This window comes from Phyllobates terribilis, unplaced genomic scaffold (genome assembly GCF_046119375.1).
Source record: "Phyllobates terribilis strain yellow unplaced genomic scaffold, ASM4611937v1 Scaffold_8__6_contigs__length_399053987, whole genome shotgun sequence".
Taxonomy (NCBI): Eukaryota; Metazoa; Chordata; class Amphibia; order Anura; family Dendrobatidae; genus Phyllobates; species Phyllobates terribilis.
The window spans coordinates 143,933,191-143,957,751 of NW_027362768.1; the positions used below are offsets into that span (position 1 = coordinate 143,933,191).

General features: G+C 42.7%; 1 protein-coding gene across 2 annotated transcripts in view; it reads left to right on the top strand.

Moving 5' to 3' along the window:
• Positions 1-24,561, top strand: part of RABGAP1L (RAB GTPase activating protein 1 like) — a 344,846-nt gene that overhangs the window by 281,289 nt on the left and 38,996 nt on the right. For both annotated transcript variants that reach the window (XM_073643396.1, XM_073643398.1), the window contains one exon: positions 9,670-9,798. In XM_073643396.1, coding sequence (XP_073499497.1) covers positions 9,670-9,798 — 129 coding nt within the window. The remainder of the gene's footprint in view (positions 1-9,669; positions 9,799-24,561) is intronic.

Below are 24,561 nucleotides of genomic sequence, written 5' to 3' on the forward strand. Positions count from 1 at the left end.
CATTAGACATTATAAGCACTCAACATATCAACTACGGCCAAAGGGAATACAAAGGAGCCGTATTCCACTCTGGCGCATCAAGGGAATAATGGACCGGATCTTGTGCAATTTGGTCATTTAGAAGCAAAAACCAAATCTGATATTTATCTCCCTCACTTCTTGTGTGCGACAGAAGAATCTCATCTTCTCTGCGACGCGGTCGTTGCTTTCCCAGTGTAAGCCTATAAGACTTGCATCAAGGCTCTCATAGACCTTAAAGGAAGTTATCATCAGAAAATGATCTTAAAAATCAGGTTTTGTGTTACGTCTATTTTAGAAAAAAAAATTCTATTTTTTTCATATCATGTTTGTTTTATAAAAAAATATATATATAGCTATCTGCAATTTTTACACTGGCCACCGGGGTTATTTTAGATTTCATACTTCCTTTGAGGAAGAGTTTTCAGCAGTTTCCTGATTATCAGAGGCAGGACTATAATGATGGCTAACACCTCTGTGCACAGCTGATAACAGAGGATCTACCAATCACAATCGATGATGTCACAGCTCACCTGCTTCCCCTCCCTTCGCAATGACTTTTGCACACACTTATTAGATGCTTCATACATTGTGACTAATGTACATGTGCATTTCTTGAAAGAATAGGAAGTTAGAGTCTAAAAGAGCCCTGATGGCCGGTGCCAATATTGCAAGAATTTTTGTATTATTTTTAATACAGATTATGACACAAAAAAACAACAACATTGGGAACATTTTTTTTAATAAATTTAACACAAAATTCTGATTTGTTAAATAGGTCATTTTCTGTTTAGAAATTCCCATAAGTCTTAAATAAATAAAATTCATAGAGATATTGGAAAATGTCTCGGAAGCTGATACTATAGAAGATTTTTCCAGTTTCATAGACATTGCAGATATATACACAGTGACAATGTAAAAATAATCATACAGGATATTTATCCAGGAAAATTGCCAAATGGAAGGAACATTTTAAAGAAGATACTTGATCTGTTTGGTGACCTGTTTTGCCCGTCGGCAATTTTTACACATTTAATGGCATTTGAAAAAAACTTCAGTGAACGCTTCTTTAAGCCTCATTCAGACATCAGTATTTTTTCACATGTGCAAAAAAAATACTCCCGCTGTCATCAGTGTTTTGGATTCGTTTGTCATCAGGTTTTTCAAATATGGATAAACAAAGAAATAAATTAAACTCTTCTTTTATACTTTACTATATTAAATATGGACAGCAGATGAATGCCATCCATGTGCTGTACGTACGGCGGGTGAAATAACTATTGAACACATCACCAATTTTTTAAGCAAATATATTTCTAAAGGTGCTATTGACATGAAATTCTCACCAGATGTCGGTAACAACCCATCTAATGCATACAGGCAAAGAAATCAATCCATAGATGTCCATAAATTAAGTTATGTGTAATAATGAGAAATTAAACAGGTAAAAAGTATTGAACACGCTTACTAAAATGTATTTAAAGAAGTTGTCCACAACTTTTTTTTATCCCCCAATGTATCCCCCCCGGGGCCCATAAGTCGGTTTGTAATTACCTTCTGTTGCAGGTTCTGCCTGTGAGCACCGCTATCGCGGGCCGCTCACAGGCATCACGTGACCCGCCACTTATGTCACGTCAAGTGAGGCGTGACAGCAGTGACATGGTCCCTGCGGTGGCTGCTCGGTTGTGAGCGGGGTTTCCCCGCACGTCACACCCAGCATCCACAGCGCACTTTCCCGTTGAATGGGGAGAGGGAGAGCGCACGGTGGATGCTGGGTGTGACGTGCTGGGTAACTCCGCCCACAACCCAGCAGCCACCGATGGAATGCAGAAGAGGGGACCCTCGGCTGCTGCCTGGACTTGTTGTGACGTCAGCGGATGTTAGAGCCGGCTGCAGCCGAGGGTCACGTGATGCCTGTGAGTGGCCAGCAACAGAAGGTATTTGCAAAAGCACTTATGGGCCCCGGGGAGATACATTGGGGAGGGGATAATAAGTAGTGGACAACCCCTTTAATACTTCATACAAAAGCCTCTGTTGGTGATGAAAGCTTCAAGACGCCTCCTATATGAAGAAACTAGTCGCAGGCATTGCTCAGGTGTGATTTTGGCCCATTCTTCCACACAAACACTTTTCACATCCTGACGGTCCCGTGGGCTCCTTCTATGAACTCTGAGCTTTAGTTCCTTCCATACATTTTCTATTGGATTCAGGTCCGGTGATTGGCTGGGTCATTTTAGCAGCTTTATTTTCTTTCTCTGAAACCAATTGAGAGTTTCCTTGGCTGTGTGTTTGGGATCATTGTCTTGCTGAAATGTCCACCCTCATTTCATCTTTATCATCCTGGTAGATGGCAGCAGATTTTTATCAAGAATGTCTCTGTACATTTGACCATTCATCCTTCCTCCAATGACACAGTTTGCCAGTGCTGTATGCTGAAAAACAGCTCCACACCATGATGTCACCACCTCCAAACTTCACTGTTGGTATGGTGTTTTTGGATGATATACAGTGCCTTTTGGCCTCCAAACATGGTTGGTATTATGGTATATAAAGTTCAGTTTTGGTCTCATCTGAAAAGACTATATCCTCCCAGTATTTCACAGGCTTCTCTAAATGTTGTTGAGCAAAGTTTAAACGCAATTGAACATGCTTTTTGTTCGGCAATGAGCGTGCATACAGGCCACGGAGGTTGAGTGCATTACTTATTGTTTTCTTTGAAACAATTGTACCTGCTGATTGTACATCTTTTATATAGCTCTCCACGCGTGGTCCTTGGTTCTTGGAGAATTCTTTTCATAATTTGTTTCACTCCTCTGTCTGCAATCTTGTGGGGAGAACCTGGTCGTGGCCGGTTTATGGTGAAATTATGCTCTTTCCACTTCTGGATTATGAACCCAACAATGCTCAGTGGAGCCTTCAGTAGTTTAGAAATTCTTCTGTAACCAATGCCATCTGTATTTTTTACAACAATAAGGTTGCGAAGGTCTTGAGACAGCTCGCTGGTTTCACCCATGATGAGATGTTTCTTGTGTAGCACCTTGATAATGAGACACCTTTTTATAGGCGATAAGTTGAACCAGCTGATATTATTTTTCATTAAGTGGGAGGATTGCTTTCTAATTACTGATTGATTTTAGCTGGTGTCATGACTTTCCATGGCTTTTTGCACCTCTTTCTTCATGTGTTCAATACTTTTTCCCTGTGTCATTCCTCATTATTACACATAACTTAATTTATAGATATCTATGGTTTGATTTATTTGCATGTGTGGATTGGATTGGTTGTTACCGACATCTGGTGAGAATTTCATGCCAATATCACCTTTAAAAATATACACTGCTCAAAAAAATATAGGGAACACTTAAACAACAGAATATAACTCCAGGTAAATCAAACTTCTGTGAAATCAAACTGTCCGCTTAGGAAGCAACACTGATTGACAATCAATTTCACATGCTGTTGTGCAAATGGAATAGACAATAGATGGAAATTATTGGCAATTATCAAGATATACTCAATAAAGGAGTGGTCCTGCAGGTGTGGACCACAGACCACATCTCAGTACCAATGCTAACTGGCTGATGTTTTGGTCACTTTTGAATGTTGGTTGTGCTTTCACACTCGTGGTAGCATGAGATGGACGCTACAACCCACAGAAGTTGCTCAGGTAGTTCAGCTCATCCAGGATGGCACATCAATGTGAGCTGTGGCAAGAAGGTTTGCTGTTCCTGTCAGTGTAGTGTCCAGAGGCTGGAGGCGCTACCAGGAGACAGGCCAGTACACCAGAAGATGAGGAGGGGGCCGTAGGAGGACAACAACCCAGCAACAGGACCGCTACCTCCGCCTTTTTGCAAGGAGGAACAGGAGGAGTACTGCCAGAGCCCTACAAAATGACCTCCAGCAGGCCACAAATGTGCATGTGTCTGCACAAACGGTTAGAAACCGACTCCATGAGGGTGGTATGAGGGCCCGACGTCCACAGATGGGGGTTGTGCTCACAGCCCAACACTGTGCAGGACGCTTTGCATTTGCCACAGAACACCAGGATTGGCAAAGTCGCCACTGGCGCCCTGTGCTCTTTAGAGATGAAAGCAGGTTCACACTGAGCACATGTGACAGACGTGACAGAGTCTGGAGACGCCTTGGAGAGCGATCTGCTGCCTGCAACATCCTTCAGCATGACCGGTTTGGCAGTGGGTCAGTAATGGTGTGGGGTGGCATTTCTTTAGAGGGCCGCACAGCCCTCCATGTGCTCGCCAGAGGTAGCCTGACTGCCATTAGGTACCGAGATGAGATCCTCAGACCCCTTGTGAGACCATATGCTGGTGCGGTTGGCCCTGGGTTCCTCCTAATGCAGGACAATACCAGACCTCATGTGGCTGGAGTGTGTCAGCAGTTTCTGCAAGATGAAGGCATTGAAGCTATGGACTAGCCCGCCCGTTCCCCAGACCTGAATCCAATTGAGCACATCTGGGACATCATGTCTCGCTCCATCCACCAACGTCACATTGCACCACAGACTGTCCAGGAGTTGGCGGATGCTTTAGTCCAGGTCTGGGAGGAGATCCCACAGGAGACCATCAACAACCTCATCAGGAGCATGCCCAGGCGTTGTATGGAGGTCATACAGGCACATGGAGGCCACACACAATACTGAGCCTCATTTTGACTTGTTTTAAGGACATTACATCAAAGTTGGATCAGCCTGTAGTGTGTTTTTCCACTTTAATTTTGGGGGTGACTCCAAATCCAGGCCTCTATTGGTTAATAAATTTGATTTCCATTGATGATTTTTGTGTGATTTTGTTGTCAGCACATTCAACTTTGTACAGAACAAAGTATTCAATGAGAATATTTCATTCATTCAGATCTAGGATGTGTTATTTGAGTGTTCCCATTATTTTTTGAGCAGTGTATTTACTTAGAAATTGGTGACTGTAACATCCCTGGCGGCGTGCTGGCATGGCTTACCATCTCCCACCACGCAAGACCGCCAACTTACCTATCAGTCCAGGCTGCACACTTTGCTCCAGTACTTGCTGTGTGCATGTCTCTTGTCTGATTGCTTAGGGCAGCGGCGCTGTTACTGCCTGATTCTTAAAGTTACAGTGTGCACACTCCTAATGCGTCCCCAGCCTATTGCTGTGAGTCACTGGATACTTAAACCCCCTCCACCCAGTAGGAGGTGCCTGAGAAACACTTTCTTTCAGTGTGTTCTGTGCAACTTAGTTGCCAGGTCCTGTCCTGCATCTTGTCTGTTTCCGCCTCCCTGGGGGCTGTATACCAAGGCCTGTTACCTGTATCTGTGACTTCTAGAATCATAGAATCATAGAATGGTAGAGTTGGAAGGGACGTCCTGGGTCATCTGGTCCAACCCCCGGCTCTAGTCTGTTTCCGCCTCCCTGGGGGCTGTATACCCAGGCCTGTTACCTGTATCTGTGACTTCTAGCCTGTTTCCGCCACCCTGGGGGCTGAGTTCCCAGGCTCGTTCCTGTATCTTGTTCCTGGTTCAGTTCCTGTTTGAACTGTGTCCTAGCCCGTTACCTGTTTGTCTCTATGTCCGATCCTTCCCTTTTCCTGCAGTGTCTGAACCTGCAACTAACTCCAACTCGTCTCTGTACTTCTGTTTGTGGGTTTTGTGTCCACTTGCTACTTCATTGCAAGTACCTTGTGTGTATCTGGTGCTGCTTGTCCCGTTTCTCTGCCTCCGTATCTACCTCCTGTGTTCTAGCTATCTTCCTGTGTTTCCCAGTCTGTTCCATGTGAACAGCGCCCTGTCCTGTCTGCCTGCACCTTCTGCCCTGCGGTTTCGCTCTGCTCTGCTTATCCACCGCACCTGCGGTTTCGCTCTGCTCTGCTTGTCCACCGCACCTGCGGTTTCATTCTGCTCTGCTTGTCCACCGCACCTGCGGTTTCGCTCTGCTCTGCTTGTCCTCCGCACCTGCGGTTTCGCTCTGCTCTGCTTGTCCTCCGCACCTGCAGTTTCGCTCTGCTCTGCTTGTCCTCCGCACCTGCAGTTTCGCTCTGCTCTGCTTGTCCTCCGCACCTGCGGTTTCGCTCTGCTCTGCTTGTCCTCCGCACCTGCGGTTTCGCTCTGCTCTGCTTGTCCACCCCACCTGCGGTTTCGCTCTGCTTGTCCACCGTACCTGCGGTTTCGCTCTGCTCTGCTTGTCCTCCGCACCTGCGGTTTCGCTCTGCTCTGCTTGTCCTCCGTACCTGCTTTTTCGCTCTGCTCTGCTTGTCCTCCGCACCTGCGGTTTCACTCTGCTCTGCTTGTCCACCGCTAGTGATGAGCGAGTATGTTCGGTTAACCCTTTCGCTGAGTATACTCGGCCGAGCACCGAGTATTTATAGAATACTCGGGCTTTAAGTTTTCGTCGCTCCGTGAACATGATTTGCGACTGTTTGACAGATTTAATACATGTGAGGAATGCCTGTTTTTCCAGCATTCCTCACATGTATTAAATCTGTCAAACAGTTGCAAATCATGTTCATGGAGCGACGAAAACTTAAAGCCCGAGCATTCTATAAATACTCAGTGCTCGGCCGAGTATACTCGGCGAAAAGGGTTAACCGAACATACTCGCTCATCACTATCCACCGCACCTGCGGTTTCGCTCTGCTCTGCTTTTCCACCGCACCTGCGTTTTCGCTCTGCTCGTCCACCGCACATGCGGTTTCGCTCTGCTCGTCCACCGCACCTGCGGTTTCGCTCTGCTCTGCTTGTCCACCGCACTTGCTGTTTCGCTCTGCTTGTCCACCGCACCTGCGGCTCTGTTCCTCTATCCCAGTCTGTACTGGTTCCTATCCAGCCTGCGTTCCTACCTGCCAGTATCCGCCTGTCTGCATACCAGCCGTGCCTGCCAGTATCCGCCTGTCTGCATACCAGCCGTGCCTGCCAGTACCCACCTGTCTGCATACCTGCCGTGCCTGCCAGTACCCACCTGTCTGCATACCAGCCGTGCCTGCCTGTACACACCTGTCTGCATACCAGCTGTGCCTGCCAGTACCCGCCTGTCTGCATACCAGCCGTGCCTGCCAGTACACACCTGTCTGCATACCAGCCGTGCCTGCCAGTACCCGCCTGTCTGCATACCAGCCGTGCCTGCAAGTACCCACCTGTCTGCATACCAGCCGTGCCTGCCCATTCCTGCATTCCCCGGTGTGGGTCAACAGCTGTGACCGTGGTCTGACCTGGAGTAGCACCTGGGCCACCTCCCACGTCCCTCCTCAGACCACGGAGTCGATTAAGCCGCCGTGTGTTCGTGGTCGGATCTGGCGAGGCCCCTAGTCACGCTCCTCCAGGCACTCCTCGGTTCGTGGCCCAGTGGGACCACTAACCACGCTCACGCCAGTCAGTCCGGGCGTGAGCGTAACAGTGACGTGTTCAATACATAGTTCACCTGCTATGCGTTTCACAGACTCCTAGACTTATATTGGCCCTTTTCATCTGTGATGCCAGAAAAAAACTGACCTGTGCCCAGCCCCATAGACTATAATTGATATTTGCGGTATCTGTGAAAAAACATGTATAGAACACATATGTGCAACACGGACATCTGAATAGGGCCTTATGTGTAGGTTTTTCTTTTAGCTCCTTTAAAGGGATAGTATCCAATTGAAATTCCTTAAAGGGGTATTCCATTGCCGAGCTCTACACCTCCATGTATCACATTGTCATCCATCAGTCTGCTTCAACTTTCCCTGGTGATCACAACTAATTGGTGTGGATTAGAGAAGCCAGAAACTTAGGACAGGTCATCTATGTCAGATTGATGTGGGTCTGACACCCGGCACCCCTACTTTTCAGCTGCTTTCACCTCCACCATTGGCTGGATGTCAACAGTGATTCGAGATGAGCAACATCGCTCCGTTAACCGGATAGTAGCCGTTCCGGTACTACAGCCCAGCTTGGATTTTATTCATTGACATCCCTGGTGTTTGTATGTATAGGAGTCTAATGGGCGGACCTACCAGTGATTGTGCATGCAGAGATAGCTGTCAATCATACAGAGGAGACTGTCAATCACTGATTGGACCCATATTCATACAAACCCCAAGAACGTCAATGAATAAAATACAAGTTTTCTTAAAACTATTTCAACAAAAATGTGTATCCATCTGCTCAGCTCCTCCGGCTCCTGTGAATGCACCGATACAAATTACATTATGAGCTCCTCCTTCGTGTCTCTTTGTCATTTTTTTCAGTTACTTTTACATGAATGATTTGTATCTGAATGAGTCTAAAGACTGGGCTCTGACCAATCAGCCAAAAGAGCGCTAAATAAGGACAAAGACTCATTGTAAGGGTATATAGACAGCCGGGTATTAATAAATACATCGCTGCAGTCTGTTACTGGAAGAATATATTTATCATATGATTCTAGAAGGATTTTAACTAAATAGACGCCTTTTAAAAAATTAAGGCTGTGGTCTGATTGGTTGTTATAGACAGCAAAGCTCGTTTTTCTATTAATAATTTTGATATACCTATTTTTTTCTGTGAATATATATGACGTGGTCTATTGAAGAGCCACATAAGAGGCGGCTGGGAGGAAGTGTGGGAATATTAGATGTAAGGGATGACATGATCAGGTCATAATTGATCTTGCAGAATGAAGTGCTGTGGGAAGGAAAAGACGATGAAAGGTCTGTACTGTCAGGAGAATAGACAGTCATGCGCTATTTCTGGGTCTTTTGGTTTAGTAACCCCTCAAGGGTATGTTTGTGTGTGTATATGTATGTATGTATATATATATATATATATATATATATATATATATATATACACACATGTACACACACATCATTTGTTTGCTTGTATATATAATATTTATTATTATTAATTTTTATTTTATTTTCATTCCCGCATTCCAAGAGCAATAACTTCTGTTTTTGGCGAACGAGAACTTGTCTTTTGCAGGACAAGTTGTATTTACTATTTCAATGTAATTTACAATATAATGCTTAGAAAAAAAAAACCAGAAAAGAAAACCCAGTAATTCTCCATTGTTTTGGGTTCCGTTGGTGCTATGTTTACTGTGGGGGTAAAGAGCTGCTAGTCGGTACATTTATTCCAAATTTACAAGTCTTTGCAGGGCAGCATACTACTTTTGGATTGCTTTACCTCTCAAAAAATGGAATAAAAAGCTAGATCCGCTCACAACCGTTATATACACACAGCACCCACCTTGTATAGAGCGGGCTCATCTTCTGAGTCCGCTCCATACACCTGCATCCTGCAAATAAGATATTTTTTCACATGCATTTATGGGAAAAGGTTAAAGAATGATAATAAGCTCAGGTCACAGAAAGACAGAAATCTTGAGTTGATGGTTTAGAGTATTGTTTTGTATTTTCACATAGTAACGTATCACAAGGGGGGTTATTTTGTAACTTACGATAATTTTAACTATTAGAGTTCAAGTGTATTGGGATCAACATGGAAAAGGTCCTAAAAGTGCAGCCATTATTATTCTATAGGCTCATACAAAATAATAGAATTTAAAGCTGTATTCCCTATTTTGTGTCATTGCATTATTTTCTCTTGAAAGCCCATGTATTGTAACATGCTGGAGAAAATCAGAATTTATCTGTACAGAATTTTAGGTAATCATCAAAATCCTTTTTTGGTTTGCTTTTTTTTTTTAGACTTCCAAGGAAGACCTCCTACAAGCTGATTTTGAAGGGGCGTTAAAGTTTTTCCGGGTCCAGCTGCCAAAGCGTTACAGGGCCGAGGAGAATGCTCGGAGACTGATGGAACAGGCCTGTAACATCAAGGTAAAGAACATCCATCTTTTTTTTTTCTCTTTTTTTTAATTTTTCATAAATAACTGATATACATTTTTTCTTTAATTGTAGCTTATTAGAGTATACCTTATGTTCTGTCTATGTTGTGTTACTGTTTAGTATTATGCCAGAATGGCCAAGATTATACAGTACAGACCAAAAGTTTGGACACACCTTATCATTTAAAGATTTTTCTGTATTTTCATGACTATGAAAATTGTACATTCACACTGAAGGCATCAAAACTATGAATTAACACATGTGGAATTATATACTTAACAAAAAAGTGTGAAACAACTGAAAATATGTCTTATATTCTAGGTTCTTCAAAGTAGCCACCTTTTGCTTTGATGACTGCTTTGCACACTCTTGGCATTCTCTTGATGAGCTTCAAGAGGTAGTCACCGGAAATGGTTTTTACTTCACAGGTGTGCCCTGTCAGGTTTAATAAGTGGGATTTATTGCCTTATAAATGGGGTTGGGACCATCAGTTGTGTTGTGCAGAAGTCAGGTGGATACACAGTTGACAGTCCTACTGAATAGACTGTTAGAATTTGTATTATGGCAAGAAAAAAGCAGCTAAGTAAAGAAAAACGAGTGGCCATCATTACTTTAAGAAATGAAGGTCAGTCAGTCCGAAAAATTGGGCAAACTTTGAAAGTGTCCCCAAGTGCAGTTGTAAAAACCATCAAGCGCTACAAAGAAACTGGCTCACATGAGGACTGCCCAAGGAAAGGAAGACCAAGAGTCACCTCTGCTTCTGAGGATAAGTTTATCCGAGTCACCAGTCTCAGAAATCGCAGGTTAACAGCAGCTCAGATTAGAGACCAGGTCAATGCCACACAGAGTTCTAGCAGCAGACACATCTCTACAACAACTGTTAAGAGGAGACTTTGTGCAGCAGGCCTTCATGGTAAAATAGCTGCTAGGAAACCACTTCTAAGGACAGGCAACAAGCAGAAGAGTCTTGTTTGGGCTAAAGAACACAAGGAATGCACATTAGACAAGTGGAAATCTGTGCTTTGGTCTGATGAGTCCAAATTTGAGATTTTTGGTTCCAACCAACGTGTCTTTGTGCGACGCAGAAAAGGTGAACGGATGGACTCTACATGCCTGTTTCCCACCTTGAAGCATGGAGGAGGAGGTGTGATGGTGTGGGGGTGCTTTGCTGGTGACACTTTTGGGGATTTATTCAAAATTGAAGGCATACTGAACCAGCATGGCTACCACAGCATCTTGCAGCGGCATGCTATTCCATCCGGTTTGCGTTTAGTTGGATCATCATTTATTTTTCAACAGGACAATGACCCCAAACACACCTCCAGGCTGTGTAAGGGCTATTTGACCAAGAGGGAGAGTGATGCGGTGCTACGACAGATGACCTGGCCTCCACAGTCACCAGACCTGAACCCAATCGAGATGGTTTGGGGTGAGCTGGACCGCAGAGTGAAGGCAAAAGGGCCAACAAGTGCTAAGCATCTCTGGGAACTCCTTCAAGATTGTTGGAAGACCATTTCCGATGACTACTTCTTGAAGCTCATCAAGAGAATGCCAAGAGTGTGCAAAGCAGTCATCAAAGCAAAAGGTGGCTACTTTGAAGAACCTAGAATATAAGACATATTTTCTGTTGTTTCACACTTTTTTGTTAAGTATATAATTCCACATGTGTTAATTCATAATTTTGATGCCTTCAGGGTGAATGTACAATTTTCATAGTCATGAAAAAACAGAAAAATATTTAAATGAGAAGGTGTGTCCAAACTTTTGGTCTGTACTGTATATTGGAGAGATCAGAAGGGCTTTGTGTAAAAACTGCTTTTTTTTTTTTTTCTAATATGTTATAAAAAAAAAAAATGTACCAATGATGTTATCTTTCCCTTTTGTTATGGAAAGGGAAGGATCTGATCCCGCCACTATTCCACCAATTATTAGACAAAGATTTCAGACAGATACCTGTCAATCAGTGAGTAGAACCGCCCACTGGACTCCTAAGCCCAGAATGCGAAGGAATCAGTCCCCTCCCCATTGTGCCTCTCAACATGGTCAAACCCATTCTGCAAATGAGAGATGGAGGTCAAATGTAATGTAATTTCCATAGTTCTAGTGATTAGTAATGACCTTTAATACCCTGATACTTTAATCGCTCTTCGTTTCTCCAGTCATCTTGACCGTAGATATGGTTAAGATCTTCCACCATGTACAGTTTTGTAATGGTCCAAAAATTATCTCGCACCAAGCAATCAGCAGCCATAAACTATCACAGCCATTTATTGTGCACTTTACATTGTAGTCATAATAATAATTTACCTATTTCCTTTGTATTTATTCACTATCGATTATAAGGAATATCAGATTATGGTACATTTTGTCATACAATGAAACAGCTGGGCATACTATGGTCTTCCAGAAGCCGTGGAGTCAGACCGTTCCTGAATCAGTGGGGTAATATGTGGGTGGAGATCTTGGCAGCCATACAAATGACAATTTTCTGCTTAGAAACAAGCAATGATCTTCAGAAACCTGCAATATCTTCATGGGAATTCTTGACATCTGCAAAAGTCTCAGTAGTAATCTTCAGCTCAGGAAGGAGAGGCGATAATGGAGAATTGTCGTACTTGATGTTAGTAAGGAAAACCTTGGATTGCCTTCTTACTTCAGTCGTAACCTTATAATGGACGTCCTTGAAGCATTTTTTTTCATTAATACATGGCTTTAATAAATTGGAAAAATGTTGTGTTCACACTGATGCTGTATATAAGTAGCCCATGCACTGCTTTATTTATTTTATTTTTTTTTTGCACATGTCAAATTGTAATGGTTGTCTACTAGAGGGGTAGCATGGTTCACAATACCCATTTTGTGCCTTTTCCACTATTTAGGACACCTTAAAAGGATTCTGTCAGCACAAAATGACTGATCAAACCAAGCACAGGTGTTTGGTGCACTCTTGGCGTGCATCTTTCCACCTACTAATTTTTCATCTTTTTCTACCCTCCTCTTCCTAGATTTACAGGAGTGAGAAAAAGTCGGAGATAGATGGCAATCAACTAGGTGGGAAGATGCACTGAACTGCTTGGACACGCCAAGGGTGCACCGAGCGCCTGTGCTTGGTTTGAACAGTCATTTTCTTCTGACAGATTTCCTTTAATCTATTAGCTAGATTGTGGCGCACCTACAGAGTAGATCTCCTTCTGAAGGACCTGATGTGCGCTTGCCTTAATTGAACAATGTGTAATGCTTCATCCCACCTGTGGAGGTGCTGCAGCAGAATTGAACACCACCTTCCAGGTTCTTGCACAGATTACAGATGATCACTGGTGGTCGCTACAGCGGGACATCCTGTGGTTAGCTGTGGTTATGACTCTTCTAACACAAGCAGAGGACGGCCCCTTTAAACGTCCTCAGTCTTAACAATATTAGCATTAGGTCTGTTAATATGACCTGTGATTACAGGAGCAGCAATTCATTGATTATGCAAATGAGCGCAAAATTGCACCAAGGGTGGTCCCAGACCCTGCAAGTGCTCCATGTTTCCTCATATCTTTCTACTATTTTTTACAGATAATTTGGTTGGTACATTTACAGTAACTGTGATTTTGGGTGGGAGCTATCAACTACATCGGAAAATATTTGCTGCAGATGGCTGTTCTCATTGAATTTTGACATGTATATTACAGTCTGTCATTGATTTCATATGTGGGTGATTGTCTTTTCCTTAATCATGGCAGTTTTGCAGTGAGTATAATAATTTTGGATTTCAGTAAAATGTGTCTATCTACATTTTGAAAGCAAATGCTACATCTTGACTTCTCTGATTGCTGCTTATTGCAATTTAGGCAGGAATCCCCCTGAAAACGCACCGCGAAACGGCCCCATAAAATGAACATAGTGCACAGCAATGTAAAAACCACATTCACATGCTCTGTCTCATGTTACTTCTTTTAACCACTTCAGGGTTTGGAAATCTTGAAAAGTGACATGCTCATTCTCCGGGCAACTTCCCAACAGTATAGAGTTATAGGTGCCAAGGCTGGAGCTGCCACAATAACGGCGGCAATGCAAAACAATGTAAAAATGACGCTATTGTGCACATGTTCAGTTTTTTGTTACTTCTTTTAACTGCTTCACGGTGTGAAAACCGTGAATCAGTTAAAAAAGTAACATGTTTAGAATTTTTCCTGTCGCCTTGCTTTACACTGCAACGCTGCTTATTGTAAATATGCAGCAAGTGCTTTTGGAGGGAAGTTTCTTTAAAAACTTTCTGTTTTGTCCTTGAAAGTATTACAGCTTTGTGTACGAGAAGCTGAGGAAATCCAAGATCCAAAAAGGCACAGTGAGTTCTGTGTGCAGATACAAAGCCACGAGGCGCTTCCTACACAGCACAGAGGCGCAGCAGGAGCCGCCACTCTCCCCACGTCGTTTCCATCTGTGTTTTACTGATACCTGGCTTCCATTACGCTCATCAGATAAATAACATCCTGAGTTGCAGAGAAAGTGGCGGCCACGCTCGGGATCGCTATCAGATTTGCAGATATCACATGCAGTGCAGCACAGAATTGGTGTAAATGGCTAAATCTGTTCTATACAATAGTTGTGATTTTAGTTTTTTTGTAATTTTTTTATATCTTTTTTCTTTTAGTGCATGGGCATTTTTTGATGTCCCACATAAGACCATATTGATAGGAGTGGAGTCATGGGTGTAACGAAGTCCAAAGCAGCTGCTATAGTGCACCGAGAGTCTACGGGGGTTCATTCGGGTACGAGAATAACCTCGCTATGCTGCAGTAGAGGTTATTCCCATCATAGTAGGCCACTACAATGTGCCATAACTTTCTGATTGTGGGGGGTCCAGCTGCCAGGACCACATCAGAAGTTGTCAGCTGCAGCCATACATGCTAACTGTCCCGAATTTTTCAGGACTGTTCCGAATTCCCAGAAACCATTCCGACAAATTTGAGCAGAACTGAAAGGGTTGACCTAAAACCCGACCAAAATGGTGTTATCAGGGGTATTCTGGGCAGATAGCTTTTCGATTGCTGGGGGTCCAACTACTGGGACCCCCACCGATCCTGAGAACATGGCTCAGTAGAGCTCCATCTGAATGGAGTGGAGGACGAGCTTGCACATTTCCGCTCCATTGATTCTCTATGGGACTGCCGGAGATGGTCTCATACAGAGCTCAGCTACTTTAGCCAGTCCTAATGTCCATGTATGCTATGTTGCACTGCAGTACCGTTCTGTGGCCACAAGTGGCAGTCTTCTAACAGTATTTATTGTGGAATTATACCCAGATATAAAGTAAATAAACGATGGCATTTATAGATAACTCTTTCTTCCTCTGCTACCTACAAATGGAAAATATCTGTGCATAATAAATATCAGAGAATCTGTTGGTCCCACAAGCAATTGAAAGGGCTGTCCAGGATGGAAAAAAACCTCTAACCGCAAGAAATGTGCAGAAAATTAAAAATAACTAATACTCAAGTGTTGTATTTCCCACCATTCTAGTGGTCTTTGTTTATTTGTCTGCGGCATTTCTGTGCCATAGAGCCACACGACCACTGCAGCCAATCACTGGCCTAAGGCCATGCCTGTATGTACCGATACATCATAAGACCACTGAGGCCAGTGATTGACTGCAGCTCTATAGCACGTGAATGCTGCAGCAAAGCAAAGACTGGCATGGATCACTGATACGGTGGGAGATTTAATATGTGAATGGTAATTTGGGATTTTTTTTCTAATTCCCTGCACGTTTTTTGTTTTTTTTTAAAGGGAATGTGTCAATAGTAAAAAAAAAAAAAAAAGTCCCACCTCACCTTCCAATAATTAAATATCCAAAATAGTTCATGCCACATGATGATCTGCGCAACAATGGATCCTAGCCAGCTAATGGATGCTACAACTAACTGCCAACAGTTATTGTTTAAAGGGGTATTCCCATCTCCAAGATCCTATCTCAATATCTAGTAGGCGTAATAATAATAATATTAGCAAATACTTCCAATTAGAAATGTAGTATAGTTCTTCTGATTAGCTATGTCACTTACCCCATGTTCAGGGCATTGCAGTTGCTTAAAAATCCATGGTTACAACCACTCATATAGTGACAGTTAGTTGTTAGTGGTTGTAACCATGGATACCTAAGCTACTGTAATGCCCTGCACATGGGGTAAGTGACAAGGTAATTTTCTGATAACATTTCCTTAAAGCCCAGACAAACCCTTTATCATTCAGGGTGCACCATTGTGATAAATTGGCACAGTTGCCACCTTTCTAGTCTATTATTATTATTATTTTCTATGACTGCTTTATGTTTAAGTTGTAACCCACGGAGATAGAATACTGTAGAATATATGGTTATTTTTTTTAGGTTTTCTAGGAGAAACCACTTCAGCAAAAGCTCCTGATTTAGAGAGGTTTTTTATTTTATTTATTTTTACTGTTTCCTGCATCTGTTTTGAAACTTATTTGAATAGTTTTGGATGAGGTTTTTTTCCAGCCTTTTGATTGGACAGCGCCTAAATTGTAATGGAATCCATCAGGATCCGCTTTAAAGACCTGACAAGCCCTTTTTTTTCTCCACCAGGCAAAAATCTAAAAAAAAACAAAAAAAAATGCTCAAAAAACTGAATTTATGAACCGCACCGTGGTTTTCTAATACAAAGGAATAGTAAGAATCTTTTGAGCGTTTTTTTTTTTAAAGTAAAACCCCTCCAATAAACTCCATACTCACTTTCTGTAAAACTCCGCACTTTGACTTTTCATCTCTAGGGGTCTATTGCTATGTAAATTATTTCCACAGATCTTAAAAAAAAAAAAAAAAAAAAAAAAAAAGGAACCTGTTTCTTGTTTCGGCTCCTCCACCATGAAACTGCTGCGGTAATGAATAAGGCTGTATGGACAGCAGATTATCGTAGTATCAGTCACTTTTGTGGATACGACACACAGGCCCAGCAAGAGTCCGTTTCTTCCAACCCCTGGAGGACGCCATTTTCCAGACTGCCATTAGAGGGCAGAGTTGTCCAGTCTCTTTTATATTTAAACCAGACACAAAGCTGAAGGTTCCCCTGAAAAAAAGATGACCTGATCGTTAATTACTTCACCCATTATATCATATATTTATATCCATTTTTTTTTCATGAAACTTTCAGCTGCTGCAATCACTCGCAATGCCGCATTGTGTGAGCGAAGAAGATTTCAATATCAAAGAAACATTGATATGTAAAAAAAATGCTTTCATGTCGCTTCTCCTGAATATCAGAACAATTGGTGCTCATTAGCATTTACAAAGGCATTTTATACGGCACCGTCTTTGGGTAGACTAAATCCATGTGCATATACTTTCATATCATTCTCTATGTGCTAAAAGTATGGTAGTTTTTAAAGCGCCGCATTCTCTGTTTTCCGCCCGCACATCTGGACCATTATGTCCCCGTGACTGATGTCTTTTTATAGTTAAAGGGACAACCACGATGATCAGCTGCAGAGTTAAAAGCCTATTAGTCAAATACCTTAGGGGGGTAAACACCATGGGGCAGATTTATGAAAATTGGCGTTTAGACGCCAGTGTAAAGAAACGATCGTTGGATTACATTGTGCAAAATGTATGTAAAGGATTAATAATTTTGGTGCAGTTTTAGCCTTTTGTAATGTCAGTTAATGAAATCTATACTGCTATGAGCAAGTGCAGATTTATGTCAAAATGTGCAACATTTTCTAGAATAAGGCCAAAAGACAGACTGATTTCCATCAGTGTTTTGGATCAGATTTCCATCAATGTTTTGGATCAGATTTCCATCAGTGTTTGGTCTGTTTCAGTTTTTACCATCAGTTTTTGCATATGGCCAAAAAAAAATGTTGCTAAATTTCTCCTGCTCATTAAAATATCACAAACGGACAATACGTGGATGGCATCTCTGCGCTGAACATGATTTTCATGGACCCATAGACTTGTAGGAATAAATCTAACATCTTTCTGGGACCGTTCTGGAGACCCCTCGCATGTGAAAAGCACCATAGACTATGAGTACATGTTTTATCCTTGAAAAAAGGACTAATGAATGAGACCTCGGACTGGGTTCACATGTCCCATATTTGGTGCGGATTTTACATTTGTAAAATCTGTCGCATTTTCCAGTATTATGAAAGTGGATGAGTTTTAACGTCATCCATATGCAGCATTTTTTGCTCTTGTTTTTGTTTGTTTTTTTTTTGTCAGTTTTGGTTGAGTTTTTTTTTTCTAAAATCTACAGCCTTTCTGGTGCAGATTTTACTCATTTATTATAATGGGAACTCTTAATTCCACAAATTAAACCTCAGGCCTGTCAATGTTTTGGTGCGATCATACAACAACAAAAAAAAAACACGAACATAAAAATGTATGAGTAAATATGGAAGATATGCACAGATCTGTGGTACAATTTAGAAATCCGCACTGAATATGCACCATAATGTAACACCATTGCCAGATTCCCTGCATGGTTTCCCTTCCTCCTCCATGCAGGAATGCTGGCATACTCACTGCTCTGGTCCCACGTTGTGGTCCCCTTCTGCTGGCATGTCTCCTGCTTGCGCACGCCGCACTTCCTGGCAGCGCGCCTACTATGCGCACAGGACCGCTTCCCCATTCTTAAAGGGGCAGCGTGCGCACATAGTAAAATGTCCCCAGCGAATAGCTGGGAAGCATTTCGTATAATGAGTTCACCTGCTGGATGGCTTTCAGCCTATTACTGAGAATCATCCTGTCTAAAAGACTCCCTCTGCCTTAGGGAGTCGCTGAAACAACAGCGTTTATTAGTATGTAGTCTTACCTACTAGTGAGTTGTTAGGTCCTCTGGTCCCGGTGTGGCCAGTGTCCTGTAGCCAAATCCCTGGTCCCAGTGTGGCCAGGTCCTGAACCCAAATCTCTGGTCCTGGTGTGGCCAGTGCCCCAAACATTGTCCCCTATTCCTGGTGCTGCCAGTCCTGTTTCCGAAATCCCCTGATCCTGGTGTGGCAAGTGCCCTAAACATTGGTCCCAGAGCAGCCAGCGCCCGCCCTCTGGTCCTGGAGCGGCCAGCACCCGCCCCCCTAGTCGCAGAGCGTCCAGCGCCTGGTCGCGGAGCGGCCAGTGCCTGCCCCCCTGGTCACAGAGAGGCCCCCCTTGGTTGCGGAGAGGCCAGCGCCCGCCCCCCTGGTCCCGGAACGGCCAGCCCTGTCCCTGAAGTTCCTGTCCTGCTCCCAAAGTCCCCTAGTCCCAGTGCAGCCAGTATCTGTACGTTCCTTGTCTCAGTCTCCGTGTCAGTGATCCTGGACTGTACCTACTGAGTCTGAATGGAGCCCTAATCAGTGTCAGTTAACATGAACCCTGGGGTCAGCAGCTACTGCCAGACACCACCCTGGAGTGGTACCTGGCAGCTATCTGCTGCAAAAGCCTAATCTCTCCACTAGAGGCTCCAGTGAACACCAAGGTAGCTGCTTAGTCATGCCCCTCCAGGGTAGGCCCAGTCCGTGGCACAGTGGGTCCACAAATCCACGTGCGCCACTGGTGGGCGTAACACATATGAACCCAGCCTTTAACGTAGTTTACCATGTCCTGGTACACCATTCTAAAAACCATCATGAACTGCTTGATAAATGTGGGGCTATGTCTCTAAAGGTACCGCCACGTACATTGATGGGCTGCGGTTCTCAAATGCCAAGTTTACGCTGCTGACTTTCCCTGGAGCAAATGGATGAGATTTTTTAACTTCTTTTCCATACCACTGAAAAAATAATTCTAGCTGAATTTTAAATCCACTGTGTACCGTATTTTGACCTGTGTGAATAGAGTCTGAATAATAAGCTCAAAACAAAATCACCCCACTTTAATACTATTCGGGTGGTTCACAGCCATTGCCTCTGTCCCCTGCATCAACTCCAAAAACCTGCAAAACGCACACTTTTTCTTTAATTCTTTTCAGTATTGTGTGTCGTCCAATATATCTAAAGTTAAAGGGGTATTCCCATCTCCAAGATCATATCCCAATATGTAGTAGGTGTAATAATAATAATATCAAATGCCTCCAATTAGAAATGTAGTATAGTTCTTGTTATTCGCTATGTCACTTACCCCGTGTGCAGGGCATTGCAGTAACTTAGGTATCCGTGGTTCCGACCACTAAGCGCTAACTAACTGTCACGATGTGTGTGGTCATAACCATGTATACCTAAGCTACCGCAATGTCCTGCACATGGGGTAAGCAACATAGCGAATCAGAAGAACTATACAACATTTCTGAGTGGAGAGATATATGTAAATATTATTATTAAACGTACTACATATTGGGATAGGATCTTGGAGATGGGAATACCCCTTTAAATGAAATGCAACATATAACCATAAGGCTAAGTTAAAGGGGTAATCTATCCCTTTTCATATCCACAAAGGGCAGTGAGCAGGATCAATGGCGTCACGTCTACAGATAACTGCCGGCTCACGTAGCCATGTGGGGTGTATTGTGCCTATTCATTAAAATGGTTCAGGTGCACAATACCTGCCGCAAAGTGAGCCGGCAGATATCTGTAGACGGCACCGGAAGTAAACAAGGACGGATTACCCCTTTAACACATTGTGGAAAAATTCTGTGGTGAAAGCCAAGCACATTTTAAATTAAAATGAGCGATTTTCCTGACAAAATCCACATGAGAAGAGAAGACATAAAAAATACAGTTCTTGTAACATTCCATAAAATCTGCATGTAAATGGGATTTAAAAAAGAAAAAAACACCACTACTTTCCATTTCATTTGCTCTTCATTTGAATTTTCGGTGAGGACTCTGCGCTTAAAATCTGCACCAAATCCTCAACATCATTTACCGCCGTAGGGCTGGGGCTACACGGTGACTGAAAGTGCATGTGACAATGCGTGATGTGATCATATGATCATTCTATAGGGAATAATTGAGCTATTCCCTACAGGGAAAAAAGTCACAAGCTACCTTATTACTTTTGCAGAAGTTGTGACATGGTAGGAAGAAGTCGCCTAATTGTTAATGATTATCTCTACTATGAATAAATGATTTATTCCGCCTGTTGAAGTTTGTCTGCTCTGCTGTAACAGATCTGAATATTTTCCCTGGTTCAGTTGTAGCGTATAATCCGTTACCTTATGATAAGTTATATGAGCAGCAATGCACATAAATCACATTTGCAGAAATTGAAACAATTTTCTACACTTGCAATCATTACATTCAAGGCAGATATCTTTAAATGTATGAAAAGAACAGATAAGAGCAGATTTTCCTACACTAGATTCATGCCACGCTGTGAATATTACATTTTGGGCTATTCGCTTGGTGTATATCTTATGTTTCGATATGGTTCTTTTTATCCTACAGAGGCCGAGAAGTGTTCTTTTGGCCTCCGTTGGGCTGGTGTGCATCATTATATCTAAATACAGTCAGCCAACTAATAAAAAGCATGCCATTGTGTGTGTGTGTGTGTGTGTGTGTGTGTGTGTGTGTGTATATATATATATATATATGTGTGTGTGTGATAGATAGATATATATATCTATCTCATACACACACATATATATACACAGTGGCTTGCGAAAGTATTCACCCCCTTGGCTTTTTACCTGTTTAGTTACATTACAACCTGTGTTTAAAGTTTTTTGTAATCCAATTTGTGTGTGATTCATCAGCACTAAATAGTCTAAGTTGGTGACGTGAAAAAATAAGCATAAATTAAATTTATGGGATCAAATAACTAAATATTGGCACATGCATATGTATTTACCCCTTTTGCAATGAACCTCCTAAAATTTCTGGTACAAGCAATTCCCTTCATAAGTCACATGCTTAGTGACGGGACGTCCCCCTGGGTGCAATCTAAGTGTCACATGTCTGTCAGTATATACACTTTACCTTTTATGAAAGGCCACAGAGGCTGCAACACCATCAAGCAAGAGAAATCACTAACCAAACAACACCATGAAGACCAAGGAGATCGCCAAACAAGTCAGGGACAGAGTTGTTGAGAAGTACAAGTCAGGGTTGGGTTAAAGAAAAATATCCCAATCTCTGATGATTCCCCGGAGACACCATCAAATCCATTATCAGCAAATGGAAAGAACATGGTACCACAACAAACCTGCCAAGAAGTGGTCGCCCACCAACACATTCAGCCCGGGCAAGGAGGGCATTAATCAGAGAGGCAGCACAGAGACCAAAGGTAACCCTGAAGGAGCTACAGAGTTCCCAAGCAGAGACTGGAGTATCTCTCCATACGACCACAATAAGCCGTACACTCCACAGAGGTGGCGTTTATGGAAGAGTGGGCAGAAAAAAAGCCTTTACTTACACACAAAAATTGTTGAGTTTGCCAGAAGACATGTGGGAGACTCCCCAAATGTATGGAGAACGGTGCTGTGGTCAGATGAGACCAAAATTGAACTATTGGGCCACCAAGTTAAACGCTATGTCTGGCGCCAAACCAACACAGCTCATCACCTCAAAAACCATCCCCACAGTGAAACGTGGTGGCAGCATCATGCTATGGGGATGTTTTTCAGCAGCAGGGACAGGGAAAATGGTTCAAGTCAAGGGGAAGATGGATGATGCGAAATTCAGGGATATTCTTGAGCAAAACCTGTTTGTCAGTGATTTGAGACTGGGATGGAGATTCACCTTCCAACAAAGACAATGACCCAAAGCATACTGCTAAAGCAACACTCAGGTGGTTTAAGGGGAAACATGTAAATGTTTTGGAGTGACCTAGTCAAAGCCCAGACTGTAATCCAATTGATAATCTGCGGTCAGACATAAAGATTGCTGTTCACCAGATGAAACCATCTAACTTGAAGGAGCTGGAGCAGTTTTGCCTTGAGGAATGGGCAAAAATCTTAGTGGAAAGCTCAGAGATTTATCCAAAACGACTTGCAGCTTTAATTTCCACAAAAGGAGGCTCTACAAAGTACTGACTTTAGGGGGGATGAATAGTTATGTATACCGCGCATGTTCTTTTCATGAACTGACGCAAACCCTAAAAAATAACAGTGAAATTGCAGATTGCGAGGTAGCAAAACACGAAAAAAGCCAAGGGGGTGAATACTTTCGCAAGCCACTATATGTATGTATGTATATATATGTGTGTGTCTGTGTGTGTGTATACATATGTGTGTGTATGTACAGTCATGGCCGAAAGTGTTAGCACCCTTGAGATTGTCCGAGAAAATTATTGCAATTACACGTTTTGTTATATACATGTTTATTTCCTTTGTGTATATTGGAAAAACACAAAAAATGAGATTAAAAGTCAAATTAGACATAATTTCACACAAAACCCCCAAAATGGGCCAGGCAAAATTGTTGCCACCCTCAACTTAATATTTGGTTGCACACCCTTTGGAATAAATAACTGCAATCAATCGCTTCCTATAACCATCAACAAGCTTCTTCCACCTCTCAACTCAAATTTTGGAGCACTCTTCTGTTGTAAACTGCTCCAGGTCTCTAATATTTGAAGGGCGCCTTCTCCCAACAGCAAGATCTCTCCAAAGGTGTTCAATGGAATTTAGATCCGGACTCCTTGCTGGCCACCTCAGAACTCGCCAGCACTTGGTTCCATCCATTTGTGGGTGCTTCTTGAAGTATGTTTGGGGTCATTGTCTTGCTGGAAGACCCGTGACCTAGAACGCAAGCCCAGCTTTCTGACACTGGGCACTATATTGCGACCCAAAATCCTTTGGTAATCTTCAGATTTCATAATGCCTTGCACACTGTCAAGGCACCCAGTGCCAGAGCCAGCAAAACAACCCCAAAATATCTTTGAACTTCCACCATATTTGACAGTAGGTACTGTGTTTTTTTTCTTTGTAAGTCTCATTCCATTTTCGGTAAACAGTAGAATGATGTGCTTTACCAAAAAGCTCTATCTTGGTCTCATCTGTCTACAAGATACTTTCCCAGAAGGATTTTGGCTTACCCGCTTACATTTTGGCAAACTGCAGTCTAACTTTTTTATGTCTCTGTGTCAGTCCTCCTGTGTCTCTTGCCATAGCTTTTCATTTCATTCAAATGTCGACAGATAGTTCACACGGACACTGATGCACCCTGAGACTGCAAGACAGCTTGAATTTCTTTGGAACTTGATTGGGGCTGCCTATCCACCATCTGGACTATCCAGCATTGTAACCTTTCATCAATTTTTCTCTGCCATCCACGTCCAGGAAGATTAGCCACGGTGCCATGGGTTGTAAATTTCTTGATAGTGTTGCGCACCGTGGACTAAGGAGCTTCAAGATTTATGGAGATGAACTTGTAACCTTGAGATCGTTGATATTTTTCAACAATTGTGGTTCTCTTCTCCTCCGACAGTTCTCTTCTCCTCTTTCTGTTCTCCATGCTTAGTGTGGCACACAATGCAAAGATTGAGTCAACTTCTCCCCTTTTTATCTGGTTTCTGGTATGATTTTCATATTGCCCACACCTGTTACTTGCCACAGGTGAGTTTGAATGAACATGACATGCTTGAAACAAAGTGTTTAACCACAATTTTCGAAATGTGCCAACAATTTTGTCTGGCCAATTTTTGGTGTTTTATGTGAAATTGTCTAATTTACCTTTTTTTTCCCCTCTTTTTTTTGTGTTGTTCCAATACTCACACAGGAAATAAACGTGTATAACAAAACATGTATAACTGCAATAATTTTCAGGGAGAAATACCTCAATATCTGGAACAATTTCAAGGATGACAACACTTTCGGTCATGACCAGTGGTCGGCGCTC